The sequence below is a fragment of the Panicum virgatum genome, chromosome 8K (genome assembly GCF_016808335.1).
Source record: "Panicum virgatum strain AP13 chromosome 8K, P.virgatum_v5, whole genome shotgun sequence".
Taxonomy (NCBI): Eukaryota; Viridiplantae; Streptophyta; class Magnoliopsida; order Poales; family Poaceae; genus Panicum; species Panicum virgatum.
Window position 1 is genome coordinate 6,759,762 of NC_053143.1, and position 25,381 is coordinate 6,785,142.

The window sequence follows — 25,381 nt, forward strand, 5'->3', positions numbered from 1 at the left end:
TGGATATGAATGGCTGAGGTTTGGTTGCTGCATGCAATCCTCTTGCCAACCTCTCTTTTGTCCTGGCTCTGGCAGATATTTTCTCCTCTCTTCCAACGGTGGAGATGCCCTGATAGTGATATACTGCATCCTTGGAATTGTCCCCTTGTCATTTATTCCAGGGAAATACCAGATTCTCCAGCCAGTATCTTGGTGATCAAAAACTCCTGCTGTGAGTCGCTGTTGCATGCAGGGTCCCTTCTGTGACACACATCCTTCTAGTTCTCTTCCTGAGACAATGTTGCTGCTTCTTGGGCCTAGCAGCAGCAGGGACATCCACCACTAATTTGAACAACTCCCTGCCAAAGATGCCATCAGAAGGATTCCAACCATATAGCAACATATCATTCTTGAAGATCATTTCTGGTGACACCTGATTTATGATGATTTCCATGGGAAATGCCACCCCCCCCCCTCCCCCTCCTCCTCCTCCTCGACTTACAGAGTGCTCTGACATTACGTAATGCCACACTGCAAAAATCAACAAACCAGCTGGGAGAAGGCAGAAGGTACAAATATCATATCTTGCATAGTATAAGTAGTTTGAAAATGCTGAAGATTAAAAAGGGAGAAAATGAAATTCTGGCAGTTGGACAAAAAAACTTTATCAGCAGAGATCAGATTGGCTTCACGGCACCTACTGAACTCAATGAAAGGGAAAGAAACAAACTAACAAGTACAATGAATGGGATTTTACTATTAAATCACAAAAGCTGAACAGCAACAGAATATTTACAAGCACATAATTTTATCTGAAAAGCATTTCAGATTACATAAAATTAAATCGGATGAACTGCTTCCTGAGTTCATCCATAGAAACACCTTTTTTCCATACAAACACCTGTTGCGTATAGAACCATTTTGTAAAAAGAAAATGAATAATACTAATACAAAACAAAAGTTCCACGATGACCAAGACGCTGTGCATGGTGCTTTTTTTTACACAGGCAAACCTTGGAACTGAACACATAGCTGGAAGCATCTCCTATCCAATAGCTCATCACAGCTTCTTCAGTCAATTACAGATGTCGGTAATTTAGCACGAAGAACAATTTTTCTGCTGTATTCCGGTTGTTCGCGTCTGGGACTAATGTGAAACATGACACAAGAAGCAAAAAGTTGCATCTTCGAGATATGTAGTCATCCCTGGAGAAACCATTCAACCAGTACCCAGTGCCGTAGGCTTCCCGCACTGTGCGGGGTCTGGGGAAGGGTTGTTTTTAAGCCCCAAGCCTTACCCACACAAATGTGCAGAGGCTGGGGCTCGAACCCGGGACCTTCCGGTTATATTCACGTACATGATAACTCTTTGGCATGGATTGAAGACATCATGGTTTGAGCAAACTCAAAAGTTCATACTTCATAGATCAAGCAGGCAGCCAATTCATGCCGAATACGGTGGAAATATGAGTTGAATGTGGATGAGGTTGGCTTCCATTGTAGCAAACATAGTGTCAAACTTAGGTCGATGTGTCTCTGTAGATGTAAATCAGGAACCAACATGCTAGATATAGTGCCAGCCCTTGATGAATGAATGAATGAATGAATGAATGCATACTCCACATCCCTTTTCTTCCTGCTCCCAATGATTTCTTCACACCTTTCCTCTCATTTGTGAGAGCATTGTGATTCCTCTTCTGATGCCTAGCCCTGCTGAATTGGTGCCGAGCTCATTTCTGAGATAAAGGACTGCGACATAACAGAACCATTGATTTCTAGCTTGAGCAAACACTCTTCTTCAACTCTGTTTCTTTAGAAACTACAGCAGTTGGTTTCCCAAAAGAATCTTCAGCTGCTCCAGGATTGGAACTACTTAAGAAGGCCACAAGCTTCTGCCTCAGCAATGGTGATATCTTCTCACAACAAGTCAATGGCTCCAACGATAGGATCACCCGTTTCTTCACGAGTACCCCAAATGCACTTCTCACACAGCAAGCAATTGCATCCTTCCTCCTTACATCATAGTTGTCGATAAGAAGAAACAAGAACTCAAGCAGCATGTTGGTAATTTCCGTATATTCTGACACCGAGTTCAGCATCAGGAGTATTGCAGGCTCAATATTCATGACATTTCCACTCCCCTCCTCAAAAAACAACCAGTCATAGAACAGCGCCAGCTTCGCATTCGCCAGCACGTAGCCTTTGCCGCAAAGCGTCAGCAGCCAGCCTATGACCGCCCAGCGGGCAATAACACCAGAATGCATGATCTCATTTGTTGGGTGGTACCCGCAGCATATGAACCGCACAATGTCAGGGATCATCTCCACCCCTCCGGGTACCATCAGGTGCTTCCTCTCAAACCAAAGCTGGTACCTCTTCTGATCCCCCCACTTGACATTGTTCATCATGAACAGGAGCTGCGTCTCCATCTCGCCCGTGATGGCCAAGGCCGTGCACCAACCGGGCGTGCTCATCCGGCAGACATCACCGACACGGTCCGGCATCAAGTCTCTCCACAGCGGCTGGAACTCCGGCACGAGGGCCAGTTCGTGGAGCGACCTCACAAGGTCCCTTCCTATCAGTGCACACACTTGGAAGTGATCCCGCAGCATGGCGACGCAGAAAGACACCAGCTTTCCCCTGCATTCTTCGAGGCTCTTGGCGCCCTTGCACTCTTCGCAGCCCTTGCACTCAGCGCTGCTCGGGGCCGGAGCGAGACGGTTCCTGGCGAGGAGGCGGAGGAAGGCGAGGACGGCGGAGGCGAGAAGCTGCGGCTCTTCGTCTGCGAGGGAGGAGGCGTGCTCGGCGAAAAGATCGAGCAGGCGGGCGTCGCCTGGGAACGGCACGCGGCGGAGGAGGGAGGCGAGGAGGGCCCCGAACCCCGGCGCCGCCGCGCGGGCGAGCTCGGAGGCGGCGAGGAGGAGGCGCGCGCGCGGGTGTGGGAGGAGGAGGGGGAAGGGGAGGGAGAGGAGGGCGGAGGCGAAGGCCTGGTAGAAGGCGGGGAAGCGGGCGCCGGCGGCGTGGAGCGCGACGAGGAGGTGCCGCGGGAGCGGGGAGGGTTGGGTGAGGAAGGCGAAGGCGAGGGCGTGCGGGAGGTGCGGCGAGGAGAGGTCGGCGGGGGAGGGAGACGGGGAGGGGAGGAGGAGGTGCGCGGAGAGGAAGGGGTGCTCCGGGGAGGTGGCGGAGGTCGGGGCCGGGAGGTGGTCGCCGCCGGCGAGGAGTCGCGGGGGCGGGGATGGCGGCGACGGCGGCGGCATTGGGGAGGAAGTTTTTGGATAGGGCTCGACGTCTCGTGCAGGATGGACCTAATTTCTTTGTGGGCCTTTATTAAGGCCCACACTACAGATGCTAATTCCTCAACGGGCTTTAAGTACAGCCCACACATATATAACAGTAGGGAAAAAAATTTTTGCCTCCCTGAACTTTGAGCTGAGTTTCCTCTCTGAACTTTAAAACCGGCCGATCAGCCTCCTCGAACTTCCAAAACCGGTCCCACGACGTCCTTGAGCAGGTTTGAGGGCGATTTTACTATTTTTCTTTTATGTTTATTTTAACTAAATCTTTAAAAAATCATAAAAAATCATAAAATAGAAAATCTAATTTTGTTGGACTCCACGTGAATAGATATACACAGTGAATATATTATATGGTATGCTTTAGTACAAATTTTTTGCTATATATATATATATACTTTTCTGTAATTAATTTATAGCTACAGTTTTTGTTGCCCAATTATGATGAAATTTTTATGGGGGGCTAATCATTATATGACTGAGATGTAGTAAAACTTTTATAATTATTGGATAATGTATGACTAATCTATAGATTTATTTACATAAACTAGATAAATCTATAGAAAAATATAGATGAATCTATAGATAAACCTAGATAAATTGATAACTTAATTATACATGATCCAATAATTATAAAATTTTTACTACAGCTCAATCATATAATGATTAGCCCACCATAAAAATTTCGCAATAATTGAATGACGGAAACTATAGCTATAAATTAATTATAGAAAAATATATATCTAAAGATATCAAAAAATATTTATACTAAAGTATAACATATAATATATTCACTACATATATCTACTCATGTGGAGTTCAACAAAATTAAATTTTCTATTTTATAATTTTTTTATGATTTAGTATGATTTTTCAAAAATTCAGTTAAAATAAACATAAAAGAAAAATAATAAAACCGCCCTCAAACCCGGTCAAAGAGGTCGTGCGACCGGTTTTGAAAGTCTGAGAAGGCTGGCCGGCCGGTTTATAAGTTCAGGGAGGAAAAGCAGACTCGGTCAAAAGTTCAAGAAGACAAAAAAGACTTTTTCCTAACACTGTAACTTTATTCTTCCACATTTCTAAAAAAAAGTCTAAATTACTCTCCTCAACTATAGCCAAAGTCTGGATAACCCCCTAAATTATAATTTAGTTCATTTTACCCCCTAAACTATATCATTTGGTTCAAATTGCCCCCTAATGTAATTTGTCTTTTTCATTTCTCCATGCATACGTGGAGTTTTAAGTTGAAATTTTATAACACAATAGTACACACCTCAATACATGTTAGAAAAATAAATCATAATTTTTTATCACTATTTTGATAGCTTAGGATATTTAATAATAAATTAATCATTAGAGTTCAAAATTATATGGAAAATAATGGGGAAAATTATAATACTTTTTCAAAATATGCATTGTAATGTCCACTACTACCCTGCAAAATTTGAAATTAAAATTCAACTTGTGTATGGAGAAACAAAAAAGATAAATTATGTTATGGGGTAAAATAAACTATAAAACATAGTTTAGGGGGTAAATTGAACCAAGTTATAGTTTAGGGGATTATCCAAACTTTAGCTAAGAGGAGTAAATTGAACTTTCTCCAAAAAAAAAACTTTTTTTCTTTTACAAAACAATTGTAACCTTTTAGATGAACATGAAAACTGAATTATCAAACTACATATCCAGTTCATCAACTGACAACAGTTTTTTTTCTTTTTACTGATTATTCTTGGTGTTTATTACTATAGCAGTTGATTTAATAGTGTTTTGTGAGAGAATACGGTACTGTAGCAGCTAGCAGTCGGTTACTGTAGCGGCTCTATGTGAACTCAAGTGCCTATAATTCGTCAATATGCATTGCTACGTCCAGCCGATCGACAACGCATCCCTCCAGAACTTACGCCATGAAATATACCAGGCGATCAGCATGCATGGCATTCCAATAAGCGCTAGATTTTTATTTTTTTAATTTCGAAAATGGAAATTGTACCAAGCAGTGCTAGGTTTTTCTAGGGTTAAAGCGTTGGCAAGATTCAAATGCAGGCTTTGCTCCTCATGGTTTTCCAGCATTAATATCCTTCCTCATCATCGCGGCGAACTCATGGTAGCTGATTCGCCCATCCTGAGGTGAAAATCACATAGGAGTTGATTAGTCTCCCCAAGCAGGAGGAATTAAGTAACTGACGAAACAGCTCTAAACCAAGAGCCAACGTACAATTACTGCAAACTGAAATACAGAGATAAGTGTATACTGAACAATATAGAACCGACTTACATTGTTTTGATCGATATCTTTAACCGTATCGTCAAGGTGAACAACATCGACACCAAGTCCACGGCATGCTTGTGACAGCTCGTCCGTGGTTACGAAGCCACTTCCATCTTTGTCGAAAAATGAGAACGCTGAAACCAAGTTTTCCTCCCTCTCCAGTTTATTCATGTGCAACGTAGCTGCGATGAATTCAGAGCAGTCGATGGTTCCACTGCTGTCAATATCAGCCTGGGAAAAGGTATGACAAGAGTACAAGACAAAAGATCAGTATCATTTACATTTCCCAGAGAATTTATGATTTAACTAGTAAAGAAGCACCCTCACCACATCCATTAACGTCTGGATTTCTTTATCTGACAATGCAGAGCCTAACCTTTTCAAGCCATCTTTTAGCTCATCAAATGTAATAGTTTCACTATTGTCTGTATCAAACATCTCGAACAGCTTCTTGAGGCCTCCAATCTTTTCTTCAGACATGCTTTCAGCAATAACCTGCAAATTGAAAAGACTCTTACGATTGTGTCAAATGTTTTGAGACAACCGTGGCATGATGCACGTTATGTGTCGAACAGAGTCCTGTTGAGTTGCTTAAAGAAATATCTCCACACCATAAAAAATTGAAAGTGCAGAATCAAATATTGTTTCAACAGGAGTCAGTAAATCTCCACACCTTCAATACCATCTTCGTGAACATGTTCATTGCTGAAAAATGCTTCAGCCTTGACAAAACGGCAGAATCAGTAGGCTTATCAGGTGCAACGGCATCATCAACCATCCATGGGTGACCTGACATATACAAGTCCGTTATAAGCAAATAAAAAAAATCATATTCAATGTGGAACACCATGCCACACTAGCTGTGAAAGGTGAGGGGAGCGAGGGAGGGTGGACTTACAAAGAACCTCATGAGCACTAAATCTTTTCTTAGGATCCCGAGTAAGCATATTACGAATAAGATCCTTGGCGCCGTCAGAGATGCTAGGCCAGGGATCAGATTCAAAGTCAATTTTGCCTTGTAGAATCTCGCTTTTGGTTCCCTCTTCGGTTTCTGAGAGAAGCATATACGAGCAGAGCTAGGAAGAGTGAGAAAAATTCAGAGATGGAGACAATACTTTGAATTTGATGGTTGCAATGAGCTAGAAATGGTTCACCTGCCCAAAATGGGGGACGCCAGACAGCAAAATGTACAGAATCGCCCCAACACTCCAGATATCAGCTTCTGGCCCATAGCATTTCTGAAGCACCTCCGGTGCAACATAATAGGTGCTCCCACTGATTCGAGACAATTTATCACCTGAGCAAATGGAAAGAAATAGCTTGAATCATCAATAGAAGTAGTGCAAGAATTACTGAGAGCTTTCTAGCAAAATTGGAGTCAAAACAAAAACAAACATTTTCACAGGCAAGTAACGTTCTATGAAAAAACGCATTGAAATATAGGAACAATAATAATCGATGATTTCATTTCTTACCAGAAACTGGCAACCAAATTCCAAGGAAAGAAAAGCAAAAGTACTACACCGGGCATGTTGAACTCAGAGAACTCAAAGTCAGTGGCCTTGAGCGCGGCGTCCTCACCGCTGCTGGCAAACCAGAGATTCTCGGGTTTGAGGTTCCCATGGACAACGCCGAGCGAGTGGCAGCCGTCAACGACCCCGACGACCTTCCTGATGAGCTGCGCGGCGCCGCGCTCGCTGTAGTGGCCCTGCTTGGACACAATGCGGTCCAAGAGGTCACCGCCGGTGCAGAGCTCCATGACGACGTGCACGAAGAGCTTGTCCTCGTATGCGCCGTGGATGCAAACGGCATTAGGGTGATCCGAGAGGTGGTGCATGATCTGGATCTCGCAGTAGACGTACAGGAGCTTGCGCTTGGGGATGGACTTGCACGCGTACTCGGCGCCGTCGGCCTTGCGCATGCACTGGTACGTGGTGCCGCTACCGCACTGCCCCTGGCCCAGCTTCTTCCCGATGCGGTAGTGGTCGCGCACGTTCGCCGTCTCATACGGCAGCACGGAAGCCGCAGAACCTGAGGACGGATGCAACAGCTTCATCCTCTTACTGAACAAGTACTGATAGCTCGAGCCGGTCTGCAGGAAACAGAATCATGTCAAGTCAGCTGATGATGTGAACATAACGATTTAAGAGCCACGCATGATAATTATTACCTCGTCATGCCGGTAATAGGGCCGCTTTGTGCAGGAAGAAGCGAAGCCTATGACTTGGCCATAGGACGTGTCCTCACTCTGTTGCATTAAGCATTTCGATTATATCCCATGCAGCAGGCCTCTTCATGGGGTCAGAGTCAACACATCTTAGTCCTATCACAGTGCATGCGTTTATTTGCTGAATGTATGCCGAGTAGGGTATGTCTACTGTCCATGTCTTTGCGAGCCTGTTCCTCCATTTTTCAACCACCTAATTATTGATAGTAAATAAATTAAATATGACAGAGTAATTTTGCCAGAATGTAGGGGGGGGGGGGGGGAGTGTTCAAAGTAATGCCACGCTGAACTGTTTCCACTCACGTTCTTGATGAAGTCACCAAAAGGTGCTTCACTACTCTGAGGATAGTCTCTGGATCCTATCAGTAATTCCATGATTATAACGCCCAAACTGAACATATCTGACTTGGTTGTTATCAACCCATCCATCAGGTATTCTGGTGTCATGTATCCACTGCATTATATATATAAGACAATAATAATGCAATCTGATTTATTAATTCGAAGAAGTAATAATGTAATTATTTAGAGATTAATTTCTTCCTCACAATGTCCCCCTGCAATTCTCAGTGACAGCACGAAACTCTTGTTGGCCGAAGAGTCTCGCCATGCCAAAATCTGCAATTTTTGGCACCATGTTGTCGTCCATCAATATATTCCGGGGTTCAAGATCCAAATGAACAATATTGCATTCCTCATGAAGGTAATCCAAACCATAGCATATTCCCTTAATTATCGCAAATCTCTTGGGCCACTCCAGCCCACAAGACTCAGCTGTAGGAACAGATCAAATGATAGATATGTGAGATCATCCACCTTAAGTTTATGGTACGATATATAATGGCTCTACATAGCATTATATATATGTAATAGTTAATGGCACAAATTCACACAATATATATAGCTATGTTTATGCAACATATGGTAACACAAAGTGGACGGTGGATGAAACACATTATTAGCACAAACGACATTACCATACCGGAAATGTACTCATCAAGGCTCTTGTTGTTTAGATACTCGAAGCAGATCAGCCTGTCTCGTTTCTCAGCCCAGATAGGTGGGTTTTCTTGAACCAGTACTTCGCTCTGTGTTTCAGCACAATAGCCTAGGAGTTGTACCACATTTTCATGCTTCACCCCGATAAGATAAGTAACTTCATTCTGGAATTGATCCTCTTCTAAGGGCCGGGAAAGTTTCTTCACAGCAATCGTCTTCCCGTTTTGAAGAATGCCCTGCTCAGGCTCGTATTCTCAGTACTGATCATTTGGTACCGTTATTGCTAAGCACATTGCAAAAATGGATTTCTTTTTTGGGGTGGATGTTTGTTGGTGGGGGGGGGGGGGGGCAAATATGTACCTTGTATACCACTCCAATCGCGCCTCTTCCAAGTTCTTGCTCCTTGGAGAAATCACGTGTGATACATTTCAGAAAGATGAGTGGCAAACACATCGGCGTCGCAAGTGGATCCTCTAGCTTCTTCTCCAGCATACCAAAATCCAAATAATACGGCGACAAAGCATTCTTGCGAGTTCTAGGTTGAAAAAACCTACAGGTTTAGAAGCATATAAATAAATAAAAGACCTTGCTTTACTTGCCCACACAAACTTGCATTGAAGCCGTCTTGGCCAAAATGCATGCCGTTGCTAGACTTACCGGTTGAACATCTCATCAGCAGGAGGATGTGCAAGGCTTCCGACTGCAAAGGGTTGGTGAGGAAGACTCCAGATCCGAACAATTAAGAAAGCATGGTCAACGCAGCCAGGTCACGGCTGCAGTTGCAAACCTGCTGCAACTTGCAAGGGATGGAGTTTCAGGGCAGGGCAGTACCAAGGTAGCGCTGTTCCGAGCGGTAGTCAGTAAGAACTAGTATGAAGATTCGTTTCACGTAACCTTTTTTATTGCAGTTAGGAACTGGACGGACAGGAAACCATGGGCGACCCACGACCACCCCACCTCACTCGCCGGCCGGTGACCCTCCGGCGGCCTGCCTGCCCGCCGCGCCACGTCCCCAGCATTTTTCGAGGCTCTTGGCGCTCTTGCACTCTTCGCAGTCATTGCACTCAGCGCTGCTCGGGGCCGGAGCGAGACGGTTCCTGGCGAGGAGGCGGAGGAAGGCGAAGACGGCGGAGGCGAGGAGCTGCGGCTCTTCGTCGGCGAGGAAGGAGGCGTGCTCGGCGAAAAGCTCGAGCAGGCGGGCGTCGCCTGGGAACGGCAGGCGGCGGAGGAGGGTCCCGAACCCCGGCGCCGCCGCGCGGGCGAGCTCGGAGGCGGCGAGGAGGAGGCGGGCGCGCGGGTGTGGGGGCAGGAGGGGAAAGGGGAGGGAGAGGAGGGCGGAGGTCGGGGCCGGGAGATGGTCGCCGCCGGCGAGGAGGCGCGGGGGAGGGGAAGACGACGGCGGCGGCGGCGGCATTGGATTGGGGAAGAAGATTTCCGTAGGGCTCTTGCTGTCTTGCACATGGGCGGTTTTTTATTTTTATATTTTTTATAAAAATATATTTTTATTTCGAAATTTACAGAAATATACCCGGCCGGGACCTGGTCGCCCCGCTGCGGGACGGCAGGGGGTTTTCTGCAAAAATTTTAGCTGAGAATTTGCGCTGAGGCCCCTAGAGGACCGGTCGCCCGGCAGCGGGGCGACCGCCTCCCAGAGGCAGCCGGCACTCGTTTGGTTCACCAAAAATTCAGAAAAAAATTCTCGGTTTGTCGTAATACTATTCATATAATATATAATGGTCTAACAGTACATTGTTACTGCAAAAGTGTGCTTGCATTGCAAGGTAGCATAAACGAAGTTTGAGTACAAAATATGAAAATCAAGGCGACAGGTCCATAATAACAATAGAGAAACAAGTGGAAACAACTAACCACCCCTACCGTGCCGACCTCTCTTACGTTGTGCGTGTACGTGATCTGTAGGGTAGCTATGACGGTCCGGTGGCCTCACGTCTCTGCCAGGACGGCGTAACTGAGCCAGAGGTGTATGCAAGCTGGGATCATTGTCCTGGGCAGGCGTAGCAAACAACCGTGTAAAGTCGTCGAAGGATGCCTCGTCGTTGTCTTGAGATCACCCTACGGATCACAAAAAAAAATTTAAGCAATGTTAAATAGGTGAATGCAATTCCGTACAAATGAACCACAGCAAGAAAGGACCGGTGACCCGAGTCTATTGTTGAGTCCAGCAACACAAGAGTAACCCCAGCCATACCTACCACGTAAGATCAAAACAATGCAATTCAATCACACACATCTAAATTAAATAGTATCATCGTATAACACTATATGTCTACATAACTGTGACATCTCGAAAAAAATCCACCAAAATAAATCACACGCTAAATTTTTTTTCAAAATTCTTTTCATCGTTGAGCTCAAAATCCCCCTAAAACCCTGAACCCTAACTCCCGGAATTTTTTTTCTCTCTATCCCGAACACCCAATTTCCAACACCCGATCCCATTCGTCGTTTCCGTCATTTTTTTTCGTCGAACGTACCTCGCTCTCTCTTTCCTCGCCGTCGTCCCATCCCGTGCCTCTCGGCGGCCTGTCGCCATGCGCGACCGCCGACCGCGATTATCGCCGGCCGCACGCGCCGCTGCCTCCCCTGACCCGCGCGCCATGCCGCGCACGCCTCCCCTGGCCCGCACACCCCGCGATCGCCGCCGAGAGAATCTCACCCTCTCTCTCCTCTTTTTTTTTCCATTCTCCTTTTCTTTTTCCCATTTTTCTTTTCCCTTTCTCTTCTTTTCTTTCCTCTTCTCTCCTTTCCCCTCCCTGCCGCGCGCGCCTGGCCCGGCTCTCTCCCCCTCCTCTCCCGTGCTGCACGCCCGAACGCCGCTCTACCCACGCTCCCCCTGCCGCTTCCCCCGCGCGCGCCTCTCCTCCCTGCCGCGTGCACCCGAGCCCCGCTCCCTGCCCGCACGCCGAAGCCCCTGCCCAGCTCACGCACCGCCGCTGCCTCCCCTGACCCGCGCGCCATGCCGCGCACGCCTCCCCTAGCCCGCGCACCCCGCGATCGCCGCCGAGAGAATCTCTCCCTCTCTCTCCTCTCTTTTTTTCCATTCTCCTTTTCTTTTCCCCATTTTTCTTTTCCCTTTCTCTTCTTTTCTTTTCTTTCCTCCTCTCTCCTTTCCCCTCCCTGCCGCGCGCGCCTGGCCCGGCTCTCTCCCCCTCCTCTCCCGTGCTGCACGCCCGAACGCCGCTCGACCCACACTCCCCCTGCCGCTTCCCTCGCGCGCGAGCCTCTCCTCCCTGCCGCGTGCACCCGAGCCCCGCTCCCTGCCCGCACGCCCGAAGCAACTGCCCAGCTCGCGCACCGCCGCTGCGCGCGCCGTGCGCACCGCCGCGGCACACGCGCACGCTCGCCGAATCGCGACACCGCCACGCGCACGCGCGCGCACACACACTTCCGGGCCGCGCACACGCCCTGCCTCCCACGCATGCGCCCGCACGCACGCACGCCCGAGCTCGCCGCGCCGCGACACCGGCCCGCTGCATGCCCCGCCATGCCCACACCGCGCGCAGCACAGCCATCACCGCTGGCCACCCCGGTCCCGCTCGCCCTTGCTCCCCACGTGCAAGCGCCGCGCCGCTCGCCGCTGACCCGCTCTGCTCCGCCGCGCGGCGCTGCATAGCTCGCCGTCGCCAGCGCACACGCGCCCGCACACTCTCCTCCCCTGCTTTGTCCCACGTGCGCGCCTGCCCACGCCGCGACACAACCCCGCTGCTCGCGCCGCCGCAGAGCCGCTCGCGCCACCCCGCTCGACGCCAGCTTCTGCTCCCGGCCCCGCCCACGTGGACCGCCCCTGTGCACGCCCACGCGCGTGCACTGCTCGCCCCGCCACCACCGCTGCCATCTCCATGTGCTCGCACAGCGCCGCCTGCGCCGCTCACCGCCTGCCCGAGGCGTCGCGTCACCAGTGCGCCCCGCACCGCTCGCCGGCCCACCGACCACCACCGCTCCACCGCCTCATTTTGCCTATAAAAGAGCCACCCGCGTCGCCCTTCACCACCACGAACCTCACCGCCGCCGCTAACTCCCTCGCCAGCTCCCCAGCGCTGCCACCCAGAGCCATAGCCGCCGCCCCTTGCCAGCCACCGCGGAGCCGCTCCTTGCACCATCTCTGCTCAAGGTAAGGAGGGGAATATGACCTCCTCACCTCCCTCTCCCTTTCTCCCCTAACCCCAGCCGCCGTCGATCCCCGCAGTGCCGCCACCACAAACCCCAGAGCCGGCCGCCGCCCGCCACTGTGGTTGCACCTCCACAGACCACCTCCGCCCAAATTAAGTGGGAGAAACGACCCACCGCACCTCCCTCCTCCTTTTCCCTCACTCCCGGCTGTCGCCATGGCCCTGGACGGCCGGATTGGCCGCCGCTGGTGAGCACCGTCCCCCTCCCCTGTTCCTCAGCGCGAGGGGAGGAGGGAGACAAGGCATTTTTGCCCATAACCCCCTCCCTTCTATTCTATTTAATTAAGAACCCTTCCACCCTTTGGTTTTTTTCAAATAACACCATATCCTTTATAATATTCACAAACAAACCTTTCCACTATGCAACATATTTAAATAAACCCCTGACCCTTTTTAATATGACCCAAATAGTTTCTAAAATACAAACTAAGCCCCTGCCTTCTTAAATATAATTACAAACAAGTCTCTGGACCCTTATTTAACCCCCTAAACCTCTATATAACCTATCATTTCATGCGCCAAACGACTTCGGATCTACCTAAAACTTTACCAAGCCTCTCATGACATAGTTTCGTCCATGCCATTAGGAAACCGCCCACAAATATTACTCTGAACTCCATATCTTAATTATTTCCGATCCGAGCTTAACGATAAAATTTGTATTTTTTTCTTGATTGTGTGTTTGTTTATATGCGTCGTAGACCACGATTTGAACAAAGGAGAGCCCGTTGACGAGCAATACTGCGAGCCAGCAAACGAGGACCAGTTCCGCGACCCCGAGCCCGAAGGACAGTGCTTCGACCAGGACCTCCCCGAAGGCCTTGAAGACGGCAAGTTCAATCCCGCCCTTTGATGCATGTTTTGTCCTAGTTTTTATAAACACAACCTATTGGCCTGCTTTACAAAACTGCATATGTTTTACTTGTTGAAAACACGGTTGGATAGCCACCCCTTGATTTGTTATAACCATTTCTTAACCAACTAGATTAATGTCTGATTTTGTTTGGACGTTAATCGCTGCTAGAACGCTTAGGATCTTATACTCAATACAACCTGTTTTATAAAAGGAAAATGTGTGAGTGTGTGGGAAGAGATAAAAGTGGATTTTTGAAAGATAAGTCTAGACGGGATGGATGGCATTTCTGTGTGATTTGCCGTGTGGTGTGCTTGTGCCTGTGTGGCAGAGCAAGGAAGGGAGATATTCATCTTGTCACCACTAAGGACCGAGTTGGTGTGACATCTCACCTAACTTCAATATCGTGCAAACCACTCGACCGTTGTATGGGCAACGGCATAGCATAAATCCCACTAGTTAGTCTGATAGCCATCAGGAGAGCTGAGAGCAACGGGTGACTAAGGAGAAGGGATAAGCTCCGTGTGACTTATGCCCCGGTTAAACCTAGGTGAAAGGTCGATGACCCCCTTGGTGGATCCCGTGGTGGCTAGTCAGGTCTAGCTAAGGTGGGTAATGACTTTGTTGGGATCTGCACCGACACTAAGGTGATCGAGTTGCGGTACCCCACTTGTGTGTAAAGTTGCACACCTCTGCAAAGTTAAGAATCTATTCGAATAGCCGTGCCCACGGTACTGGGCGAGTTACGGTGTAGTGACATAACTAGTGTTTATTATGGGATGGGTTGGCGTGAGTTGTTTTGGAAATATGTCCGGCAGTTGTGCCGTGTGCTACGGCGGATGAGGAGTCCGGTAGCAGTCAAAAACTGAGATCCTGTGTGGATCAACCCTTCGTGTTACTCGGTGCGAGAAAAACTTATTTTGAAAATCCTTTCTTTCAAATGAACCCTTGCATAAAATATTGCTTTCTGCAAATTAAACCCTAGTCTTATCCTTGATTTACCCTGTGCATTATATTCTGTTTATACCCCCTCCGTGGGTGTGGTTGGACTTGCTGAGTACGTTTGTACTCACCACATTCTTAATTTTTACAGAGGAAGACCCAGACTTCGTTCCAGAGGACGTTGAGTAGGGTACCGTCCTACACCCAGCCTTGCCTGTGGATTAGGGTCACCCGCAGGAGATACCGCATGGCGCAAGACTCTGATGACTTTCTTTTTATATTTAATATCGTTGCGTGTGTGTGGATTGTAATCCTCGCGATAGTGGTGTTTCTCTGCTCACTACCGCGTAGAGTTGTACGGTGATGAGCCATCTGATGTAATAAATGTGTCATCAGCCTCCTGAGACTGATGTTTGTATCACATTTAAGTCTTCTCTCATGAGGGGATGCCTCAATAACGAAATTATATTGTTACATGCTACCAATTGGTTCAACTACACATACATACATAATAAAATTATATTGTTACATGCTACCATCTGGTTCAAATACATATCCATACATAACCGAACCTAAATCCTTAATCTAACACTAATCACTACTAACATTAATTAAAATGATTGCTAATCTACTGTGTCAACGCTAATCACTACAAGTAACTACACCTAAACTAGAAATCTGGTTTTGACCTTACTCACTATAGTAACTGATTGCTAATCTACTGTGTCAATAAAAATAATTACAACATAATCTATTTGTAAAGTGTAGAAAATTTTGGTTACCTGCAGTCGCCGGCTTGAAAATCTGACAGAGCTTCGCCGCTTTACCTCTCCCTCACCCCTGCTCTCCCTCCCTCCCTCTCTTTTCTTTTTTTCTGGATTTTTAGTGGGGCAAACGAGGGGTTGGGGGGCAGCCAACCCTTTATATAGGGCCGGGGGAGGCGGTTGCCCCGCTGGCCGCTGCCGGGCGGCCTAGTGGGCCGGCCGCCCCGCTGTTGGGCGACCGGTCTTTCAGGGGGCTTCAGCTCAAATTCTCCGCGAAAATTTTTGCAGAAAAACCCCTGCCGCCCCGCAGCGGGGCGACCAGGTCCCGGCCGTCCGGCAGCGGGGCGGCCGGGGTATATTCCTGTAAATTTTGAAAACGAAAATATATTTTTTTAAAAAAGAAAATAAAAAATAAAAAAACCGCTTGCACATGGTGGTGGATGGACCAAATTTCTTCGTGGGCCATACCTGATGGCCCATTGCGGGTGCTCCTTTTCAGTGGGCCTTTTTACTAGCCCACATAGATAACAAGTTTAGGAAACATCCATTTATGCATTGACAAGGCAATTATACCTCGTGCGTTGCTACGTACAGAGTTGATGTAAGTATGTATAGTTGCTAGTATATTAATTTGTAGGGACCTACGTGAGTCATGGACGAAGGGCTAGTCCGATTCGCGTACGGATGGACTAAGGCCCACCTATCAAGTATACAAGATGGATATGTATCGGATACATACAATTATCCGTATGTTAATTTTAAAGAATCTATATGATCGAGTTATTTTTTTTAGTACAGTACAATGCAGACGCTCACAACATGCACGCACACTCACTCCTATGAACATACGTACACGAATCATACCCATATGAGCACCTCCGAAGGACTGGACCGGCAAATCTGGAGATTCCCGAAGTCACCATTGGCGCCTCGTTGTCGACAGGAACGTCGCTTACCACTTAATGCATAATGCCGGAAAATCCTGGAATAAATCCAAGAAAGTGCGAGCACCCGTGCCAAGTCGAGGACAACCCGGGTGGATAGGTTTCACCATAAGGGACCTAACCAACTGATCTAAGATCAATTCGCACATGATCAAGTTATGAGCGGAGGGCTAGTCCGATTTGCATAAGAGATGGACTAAGGCCTATCTAAGGCCCATCTTTCAATGACACAAGACAGATCAAATTAAAACTTAAGGCCCTTAATCGCTTTAGGAATAGGTATAGATTTACTCAGCGGTTAGGTTTGTTTCTTTAATCTCATTTAATGAGCAGATTTTTTTTCTCTCCATTCAAATTTTATTGGGCCATAGTTAAACATTATACCTTGTACTACAAAAAATAATTCAGAAGTTTACAACTGTTTTTGCAGATTTGGAGCTTTTGGCATATGAAAATACATACTCCATCTCAAAATAAGTGCACTTCTAAAGCTTTGGAAGAGATCAATGTTAGAGAAATGACATAATACCATTATAAAGATGTAATCATGCACTTTTGGAGGAGAGAAAGTAGGAAAAAAAAGAACTAAAGTTAGGTGGTCCCACTCATAGATGTGCACTTATTTTGGGACAAATTTTAAACTCTAAAAATGCACTTATTATGGGACGGAGGGAGTAGGACAAGTAAAATTAAATTACCACAGTAAATAGTTTATGAAGTCATGTATCATCTAACAAGAATTAAATCTAATACACAAATCGTAGAAGAAAAGGAAAGACAGATATCATTACTTTTTTTTAAGATGCAGATGGCTATTGAATTATTTGACTACATATCCTATTCACCAACTGTTACCAATTTTCGTTTGTACTCATTATTTCCAGTATGCCCATTCTACTAATTTTATGACGAATATGGCAAATAGTCTACAGGAAAGAGGGAAAAAGAGGTGTCAAAAAATAGTTAGATAGTGAGGAATTTAGAGCTAGAAAGTGTCATTTAATACCGACCTAAATTGAAACTTAACAGCGAAGTTGTACTTCTAGGGAAGATTTTAGACTATGTTCAATCTACATCAACAGTAATACATATAAGCAGTAACCACATTGTACCATCTCTCTTCTCTAGCTGATACCACCAGTACTACGAAAATCCTCCAGCACCTCAATAATACCACAGGACAGCCACTCAACATCTCATACTAGACCAGTTGATAGCAAGTCGATGACGCGCCAAAACTTCAGACGAATGTACCCGGCAAGGCCTTCCTGCATAAGCTAGGTTTTGCTGGGGTTCAAGAGCTCGCCAAGATTCAAGTGCAAGCTGTTCCTCATGGTTCTCCTTCCTGTTGCACCAGCATTGCCCTTCCTCATCATTGCCGTGAACTCGCTGTAGTCAATTTGTCCATCCTAAAGTGAAAATCATAGAAATTAACTTCTGAACCATCAAAACCAAGATTTATGAATGCAACTAAAACATGGAGATGACGAGAGTAGACATAAAATGGACTAACATTGTTCTGGTCAATATCTTTAATCATATCCTCAAGGTGAACATCATCAAGACCAAATTCACGGCATGCTTGTGACAGCTCATCAATGGTTATAAAGCCACTTCCATCTTTGTCAAAAAATGAGAATGCTGAAACCAAGTTTTCCTCCCTCTCCAGCTTATTCATGTGCAACGTAGCTGCAATGAATTCACCGTAGTCAATTGTACCGTTGTTGTCAATATCAGCCTGAAACAAATCACATATGTGTCAACAGGCAGAACATAACTGCAAAGAATTATGAACTTAGTGAAGATTGAAGTGCTTACTGCTTCCATTAGAGCCTGGATTTCAGTCTCTGTTAATTCTGAGCCTACCCTTTTCAAGCCATCTTTCAGCTCATCAAATGTTATAGTGCCACTATTGTCTGTATCAATCATTTTGAACAGCTCCTTGAGGCCTCCAATCTCTTCCTCAGACAGGCTTTCAGCAATAACCTGCATATTGAAAAGATACCCACAGTATTAATACTTTTAAGATGACCACAGTACAAGATAATTCGAAACATAATATTTCAATATCCAATGTTCTGCTTTGACAATATGAATCTGAACAAAAACATTAATGCATATTTTCTATAAACAATCTGGATGGAACTAGTGAGCATTGTGGCACAGAAAAGAAAGCAGGGGTGTCAATAGTCGTGAGGTCAGGCCATCAGAGATATGATTTGATGTTCATCCCTGTACCCTCTACTAGAATTGCATTTGGTACAGAATAAAGAGCCATGTTCCTAGTGATCGCACTTCAGGAACTACTACAGTTAACAGTAAGATTATTTTAAACTGAGTGGGAAAATAGTCATGTGGAATTGGCTTTGGTATATCAAGAAATAAAGGTACAGTTAGCAGTAACCTATAAGAAACATTAATAATTAAGGCATTAATGTAGTATTACAAAAACATAAAACAGAACAATATGCAGAATCAGCTATCACATTAAGTAGGGATAAGTAATCCTTACCCTCAATGCCATCTTCTTGAGCTTGTTCATTGCCGAAAAATGCTTCAACCTTGACAAAACAGCAGAATCAATAGGTCTATCAGGTGCCACAGCATCATCAACGATCCATGGGTGACCTGGCACAGACAACACCATTATGAGTTAATAAAAATGCATATCCTATGTAGTCATGACTCATGTGGCAGCCACACAGGACAAGTACCTACGGAACTACACCCAAACTACATGAGAGAGATGAGGAGAAGGGTGTACTTACAAAGAACCTCATGAGCACTAAATCTCTTTTTAGGATCCCGAGTAAGCATATTACGGACCAGATCCTTAGCACTATCAGAGATACTTGGCCAGGGTTCAGATTCAAAATCAAGTTTGCCTCGCAGAATCTGCCTGAAGATTCCCGCTTCAGTTTCTGAGGAGAAAACATATTCGAGAATTTGCAGAGTCAAACGGGTTTGAATGACAAATACTAATTCTAAAAAAATGGCAAATATTTACCTGCCCAAAATGGGGGGACACCACAAAGCAAAATGTACAGAATCACCCCTGCGCTCCATACATCAGCTTCTGGACCATAGCATTTCTGTAGTACCTCTGGTGCAACATAGTAGGGGCTCCCAACAACATCACTGAATTTATCACCTGAGGAAATGGAAAAGACAGCTTGCATCATCAATAAACTTAGCCCAAGGGACACAGAGAGCATCCTAGCAGCACAAGAGTCAAACTGTGTACAATTTTGAATGCAAGTACCATTGTACCAAACACATAAAAATAAAAACTCATAAATCATTATGCACTACATTAGGAACAATACAACAGCCAGATCATCTATAGGGGAGGTAGTACATATAAAGTCTACATTCTGGTTTTACATCATCTCCTAACCACAGCTGGCATCTTGAAAACTTCTATCAGCAATTTCAGTAACTCACTCCCATTCCAAAATGAAACTGGGAACTTCACTCATTCCATCAAAACGAACAACGAGCGGAAAGCACTACTGCCAAGTCCATAGGACTTGACCTTGACATGGCATCAAGTATCATTGTTTCAACAAACTCATAGATATCATTCTAACACAGCAATTAGCCTAATAATTTGCATCAGGACTGCCGATAGCAACAAAACCAGCAATAGTTGGCCTACCAAATTGAGCAATGTAAAAGCAAAGGAATCAGCATACCGGGCTTGTAGAACATGGAGAGCCCAAAGTCAGTGGCCTTGAGCGGGGCTTCCTCAGAGGTGCTGGCAAAGAGAAAGTTCTCCGGCTTGAGGTCCCGGTGCATGACACCAAGCGAGTGGCACCCCTCCACCACCCCAACAATCGTCTTGATGAGCTTTGCTGCCTCGCGCTCGCTGTAGTGGCCCTTGGCGACGATGCGGTCGAAGAGCTCGCCGCCGGCACAGAGCTCCATGACGATGTGCACGAAGAGCGCGTCCTCATAGGCGCCGCGGATGCGGACGACGTTGGGGTGCTCGGAGAGGTGGTGCATGATCTGGATCTCGCGGTAGACGTCCTCGTAGTCCTCCCGGCACAGGAGCTTGCGCTTGGGAATGGACTTGCACGCGTACTCGGCGCCGTCGGCCTTGCCCACGCACTGGTAGGTGGTGCCGAACTGCCCCTGCCCCAGTTTCTTGCCGATGCGGTAGTGGTCCCGCACGTTCGCCGTCTTGTACGGCAGCACGGACGCAGGCCGCCCCGACGACGGCGCCGGCGCCGTCACCGGCTGCGGCAGCTTCGCCTTGGCATTGGCGTTCCCGGTCGGGTCCGGCTGCATTGGCGCGCCACAGGTGCGCTCCCCGGATCAAGAATCCTACAGAGGCCGCCGCAGCAGGGAAGGAAAACCTCTTCTTGAACCAAGAAAACGAAAAAAAGTGAGAAATTTGGGGGCACGGCGACCAAGAACCTGTCAAAAGTGGAAACAAATTCACCTCGGAAAATCCCTCGCTGCAAATTTCTGCGCCTCGCCCAGGGATTTCCGCGGGTTGGCGGCAAAAGAACCGGGGAAGCTAGGGGTCTTGGAGCGGGGAAAGCAAGCCAACCCTGCCGGTGAGATCGAGAGCCGAGAAACCAAGCTTTATGGGAGGTTTATCTATGACGAACCCACGAGCAGAAACAAGAAACAACAGCGATAAGGGGAAGGAAATCGGTGCTCTCACTTTCTCAGGTGTCACATGGGGGAAGATGCAACCCTGCCAAAAGAAAAAAAAGGGGGGGACGAGCTGGGCAAAAGATTGGCCGCTTTATCTAATCCGGCGTGGAGCTACGAGCTGGCCGCGCAAGATGACAGGATCTTGGCGGCGTGGGTGATGGCTCCACCCATTTTTTTATAGGAATTTTGCGGGGGGAGGCGGCTTCCAATAGGGCGTGAGGAGATGATGACGATTACAACCGAAATATCTACCTTTCGATTCGCGATTCGGGGATGGGAATGGGGGAAACCGAGGGTGCGTTGGCGGAGGGGGAGGGGAATGCCTGGGCAGGGCACCTAGGTCGTATCTAAGGAATCCTCCATGGGCGACCAGGAAGGAAGGAGGGAGGAAGGAGACGACGACGATGACACCATTTTGTCCTTTCTTAACTTTTCCCCTTTCGTAAATTGTAAATCGCACGCAGGTCCATGCCCGGTCAAAAATGTTGCAAAAACAATTACCAAATATTTTGAATTCTGTTTCTATCCTACTAACCGTTGAAAATAATGATAAATTTCAATAAAATAAAATAAAATACCATAAGATCACTTTAGAACATAGAATTTGCAAAATTTTAATTAGTTTGGGGTTCACTTGTATTGTAAGCTGTTTTTGGTGCAAGTGCACATACTCAGCTTTATCCCAAAAATCCACACCACTATGAATACACTTCGCCAATTCCACTACTAGTATTTCCGTCGATGTAGGGGTGCATTGTGCTTGGATTAGGCTTGTTGATTGGATTACGCTTCTACAACTTTTAAACTTTCATAAATACAGTATCTACAATTCCAAATTGATGAAAACGAGGTGATTAGGTGAAAATGTGCGCATGCAACAGGTTACTTTTAGCAGGATCAGGTTGAGGTGAGCATTTACACCAAAGTAGCTTGCGGGAAAATTTAAAATCCAGTGATAGATACTTATGGTGATTTTTTTATTTTCCTTATGGTGATTTTCATATTTTTCCTCTTTAAAATAAGATTGACGTGTCTATAGTTTTATAAAACTTAACTGTTAGGTGCTGTTTAGCCATGATTGTAGTTAGAGTTAAATAAAAGTTCCAAGCACAGTACAAGATATAAAACTCTGTTGCTTCTTAGTTCTTACTTCAAGGAGTCATAAGCTAGAAACTGGATTTAGCGCAACCCCCCCCCCCCTCCCCCACCCCCAACCCAAAAAAAATTCTAATCTTTTATCTTGGGTTTTGCACGGTCAAAGCTCTAGAAGTGTACTAGAACACATGGTCAAAAATCCGCACCGGAGTTTGCCCAAATAGGACACGATACTTTAAAATAGTGTCACGGTTTCCATGTAAAAACAAAGTAAGCACCTATCTTCTCATGAAGTACTTGTAGTATGTAGAAAAGAAATTGGCTCGGGTAAATGTAGGTATAGGATTTATTGTGAAGTTTTCCTCTTAAGTGGAGCTTTGCCATTGACTGTTGTGACTTTGTCAATCTCGAGGATTTGCCGGCTCTGTCTTCGAAGATGCTCATAGAGTTTGCGTACGTGTGTTCATAGAAGTGTGAGTGTGCGTGCGTTGTAAGTGTCGGAGTTATACTGTGTGATCTAAAAAATTTTGCCATTGACACTTCCCTAGGTGGACCTTAACCATCTCTCGTGTGGTCATAAAAAAACATATTGCATGACAACTAAGTGATGCATCTGGAATATTTTAGCATACTATATGCTGTGGTGCACACATCAATTATAGGATAAAAGAGGATTATGGTCACCACGATATCAACCGTGCGTGCTTGCTCGTTGTTCTGTTTGCATTTGGTGCATTAGACTTCAGCTGGTCAAACTATAATCCTTTTTTAAATCAACAATGCTCGAAGTACGCAGATCTTAAAAGAAATACCGTACCCGAAGTATCAAGATTGGATATATAAAGCATCTAGGTTTAATTCTAAAAAATAATTTTATATATTCGGTTATCAAAGTATAAAGTTGGAAACAATGATCACCAATATTTCTCTCTCGAAGAATATTGCAATTTACCGAAGTTCGAAGATGCGCGGCGCGCTTGCATCTTGCCAACCGGGGTTCGAACACCCTTGGGGGCGGACTTTCGGCTGGAGGTGTGCTCTTATGTGCGTGTTGAATAAAATTCTCTTACCTATCATACATCAAAGCATAGGTCTGAGACCAGCTAGTTTCATGTGAGCTGTTGCCGCTGTGTATAGGTGGGGTGGGGATTCGGAAATTTTCACGGAAGTCTTCTTCTTCTTAAGCACAATAAATGGGGGTTGTTTTAGGCTTCCTCCAACGGCGCACTGTAAAGCGCCCCCCACCCTACGTAGGGGGGCTTTGGGGGGAGCGAGCGGTCCAACGGCTCCCCCCACAGCTCCGCCTTATACGGGGGAGTTGAAACTCCCTCCATATATAGAGTGAGTTTTAACTCCCCTTATATCTCTAATCACACCGTTTCTTCATGATATTAATCCCATTTGAGTCCCGAAACATGATGATAATGCGTATTATGACAGTACAAATATTGTATGATTTTTTTTAAATTAAAAAACGATAAATAAATAGTTAGTTAATGAGTGATAGTATATAGAGGGAATAGATATGAGGGGAATGGTTGGAAAGAAGGAGTTATAGGGGGAGGAATCTTTTGGAGGGAGGGAGTAAAATATAGTAAATAGTACGTTTGGGGGAGTTGGATGGGGGAATGGTTGGAGATAGCCTTACCCCGCAGATCAATTTTTTCTTAATTTACCCAAGTTCCAGCATTCGATCCCCTTATCCTTTAGGGCAAAGCGTAAATTCCATTTGATTTCTACGGATTAGTAACAACTCAAAAATAGTTCTAACCTTGATATGCTATATCCAATCCAGAATATTTTGAAGACTTTTTTTATACTCCTTTTGTTTTTACAAGATGTATTTTATTTGTTTTGTTCCGATATGGCTTTGACCGGCAATAACCTCCTTAATTTTACTGAGGATGAACATAAGAAAGGATTTCGAATACCAAGCTAATAACATTGAACATCATATATATAAAAATGAAATAATAGGCCTTTAAGGAGGACATGCTCAGCGAAACAAAATGTCCTGTAGTTTGAATCGGAGTTAGTGTGTCCCTTCGGAGGAAAAGAAAAAGGAAAAAGTCTATTTTTGACCCCTCAACTCTTCGCAAAGTCTAATTTTGACCCCAACTGTAAAACCGTCTGAATCAGATCCCGAACTTCCGAAACCGGAGCAATTCATACCCTCGGTCTATTTTGGGCGGTATTGAGCTGACGTGGCGAGTTTTGACCGTAGTTGACCGATGGCGTGGACGAAACTGGCCACGTGGAGGAGCCACGTCAGCGGCCTTTCTCTCCACCACGCCATTGCCTTGCGCTCCTTCCCCGTCGCCGATGTCCACCGCGCCACCGAAGTAGGGGTGCACGACCAGGAGGCCCCTGGCTCGCACGCCGAGCCTGCCCGCGCGCGTGGCCACCACGACGCGATGGTGCCCCCGCGCTGGCCCCGGCCAGGAACAGGCGGGACAAGTCGCCGTGCTCGGCCAGCCACGGCTCCGCCCCGCCGCCACCACCCGCGGCGTGGGAGGACACCCACTTGAGCGCCTCCCACGAGTCGTCGTACGCCGCCGGGAGCGGGTGCTTCTTGCCGCGCGAGGTGCCGGGCGCGGGCGGGCGGGAGGAAGAGGCGCGCCCAGACGCCCGTGGCCGGGTCGACGACGACGTCCTTGGACACGGCGCCTTTGCCTCGCCGCTGTGGCGGAACCACCCAAAACTACTGGGCCCGGGTGCACTGATCTTTGTTGCTAAGCAACTCTGACCCAATTTGGCACTCTCCGGTAGTTCCTCGAGTGAAGCCTCGATAAAAGCCACGCTATTCCAGGATCAGCAGACAACACTCACACGAAGGTGAGCCCAGAGATTACAACACAAACCAATTCATACATCTCAGAGTGATTGCAGCGGAAAGAAATTTTATTACAAACCATGTTCAGAGTAGCAAGTACTGCGGAGTTACAACTACTCAATTATTTAAGTCTCATGTTCAGCGAAAGTAGTAAAGATAACTAGCGAGATAACGTGACGCATCGGTAAAGCCTGTACGAATGCGTCACTCAGCGGGAGGGTGATTAGCACCAGCTGAAGGGCCATCCCACTCAATAGACCAACCCGGAGGCAGAGTACAAGGCCAAGTAAGACTCGCAAACAGATCTTCAAAGTTAGTACCTGAA

At 46.5% G+C, this 25,381-nt stretch overlaps 3 protein-coding genes and 1 pseudogene across 4 annotated transcripts; all 4 read right to left on the reverse strand.

The window, feature by feature from the left end:
- Positions 1 to 709: 709 nt before the first annotated feature.
- LOC120643747 (integrator complex subunit 3-like) lies at positions 710 to 3,302 on the reverse strand. Its single transcript, XM_039920219.1, has 2 exons — positions 1,399 to 3,302; positions 710 to 1,185 (listed from the first exon to the last, which is right to left on the reverse strand). Exon 1 carries the CDS (start codon positions 3,234 to 3,236, stop codon positions 1,755 to 1,757), a length of 1,482 nt encoding a protein of 493 aa, XP_039776153.1. The 5' UTR covers positions 3,237 to 3,302; the 3' UTR covers positions 710 to 1,185; positions 1,399 to 1,754.
- A 1,858-nt stretch (positions 3,303 to 5,160) lies between these two features.
- On the reverse strand, positions 5,161 to 7,964 carry LOC120643749 (annotated as a pseudogene).
- Positions 7,965 to 8,416: 452 nt separating this feature from the next.
- Positions 8,417 to 10,207, reverse strand: LOC120643750 (G-type lectin S-receptor-like serine/threonine-protein kinase B120). 2 transcript variants are annotated; one of them, XM_039920221.1, is made up of 5 exons: positions 9,665 to 10,059; positions 9,428 to 9,560; positions 9,131 to 9,320; positions 8,749 to 9,006; positions 8,417 to 8,545 (listed from the first exon to the last, which is right to left on the reverse strand). In XM_039920221.1, the coding sequence occupies exons 2-5, from the start codon at positions 9,436 to 9,438 to the stop codon at positions 8,504 to 8,506; spliced, it is 501 nt and encodes a 166-aa protein (XP_039776155.1). In that variant the 5' UTR covers positions 9,439 to 9,560; positions 9,665 to 10,059; the 3' UTR covers positions 8,417 to 8,503. The 2 variants fall into 2 exon arrangements, with proteins under 2 accessions (XP_039776155.1, XP_039776156.1); XM_039920222.1 differs by lacking the exons at positions 8,417 to 8,545; positions 8,749 to 9,006; positions 9,131 to 9,320 and having other exon boundaries at positions 9,430 to 9,557; positions 9,665 to 10,207.
- Positions 10,208 to 17,413: 7,206 nt separating this feature from the next.
- On the reverse strand, positions 17,414 to 21,523 carry LOC120643751 (calcium-dependent protein kinase 24-like). The gene is made up of 8 exons (XM_039920223.1): positions 20,908 to 21,523; positions 20,159 to 20,826; positions 19,471 to 19,614; positions 19,232 to 19,384; positions 18,976 to 19,091; positions 18,282 to 18,449; positions 17,977 to 18,201; positions 17,414 to 17,872 (listed from the first exon to the last, which is right to left on the reverse strand). Exons 2-8 carry the CDS (start codon positions 20,751 to 20,753, stop codon positions 17,741 to 17,743), a joined length of 1,533 nt encoding a protein of 510 aa, XP_039776157.1. The 5' UTR covers positions 20,754 to 20,826; positions 20,908 to 21,523; the 3' UTR covers positions 17,414 to 17,740.
- Between the last annotated feature and the right edge of the window lie 3,858 nt (positions 21,524 to 25,381).

What these genes read in the sequence shown, in the direction of transcription:
- LOC120643747 (XM_039920219.1), bottom strand. Translation starts at nt 3,236, where the DNA reads ATGCCGCCGCCGTCGCCGCCATCCCCGCCCCCGCGACTCCTCGCCGGC.
- LOC120643750 (XM_039920221.1), bottom strand. An exon ending in CGATTGGAGTGGTATACAAG is followed by an intron (nt 9,007 to 9,130) that starts GTACATATTTGC and finishes GAGCCTGAGCAG; the next exon opens with GGCATTCTTCAAAACGGGAA. An exon ending in ATGAGTACATTTCCGGTATG is followed by an intron (nt 8,546 to 8,748) that starts GTAATGTCGTTT and finishes CTGTTCCTACAG; the next exon opens with CTGAGTCTTGTGGGCTGGAG.
- LOC120643751 (XM_039920223.1), bottom strand. Translation starts at nt 20,753, where the DNA reads ATGCAGCCGGACCCGACCGGGAACGCCAATGCCAAGGCGAAGCTGCCG. An exon ending in CTCCATGTTCTACAAGCCCG is followed by an intron (nt 19,615 to 20,158) that starts GTATGCTGATTC and finishes CCATTTCCTCAG; the next exon opens with GTGATAAATTCAGTGATGTT. An exon ending in TCAAGAAGATGGCATTGAGG is followed by an intron (nt 18,450 to 18,975) that starts GTAAGGATTACT and finishes TTCAATATGCAG; the next exon opens with GTTATTGCTGAAAGCCTGTC.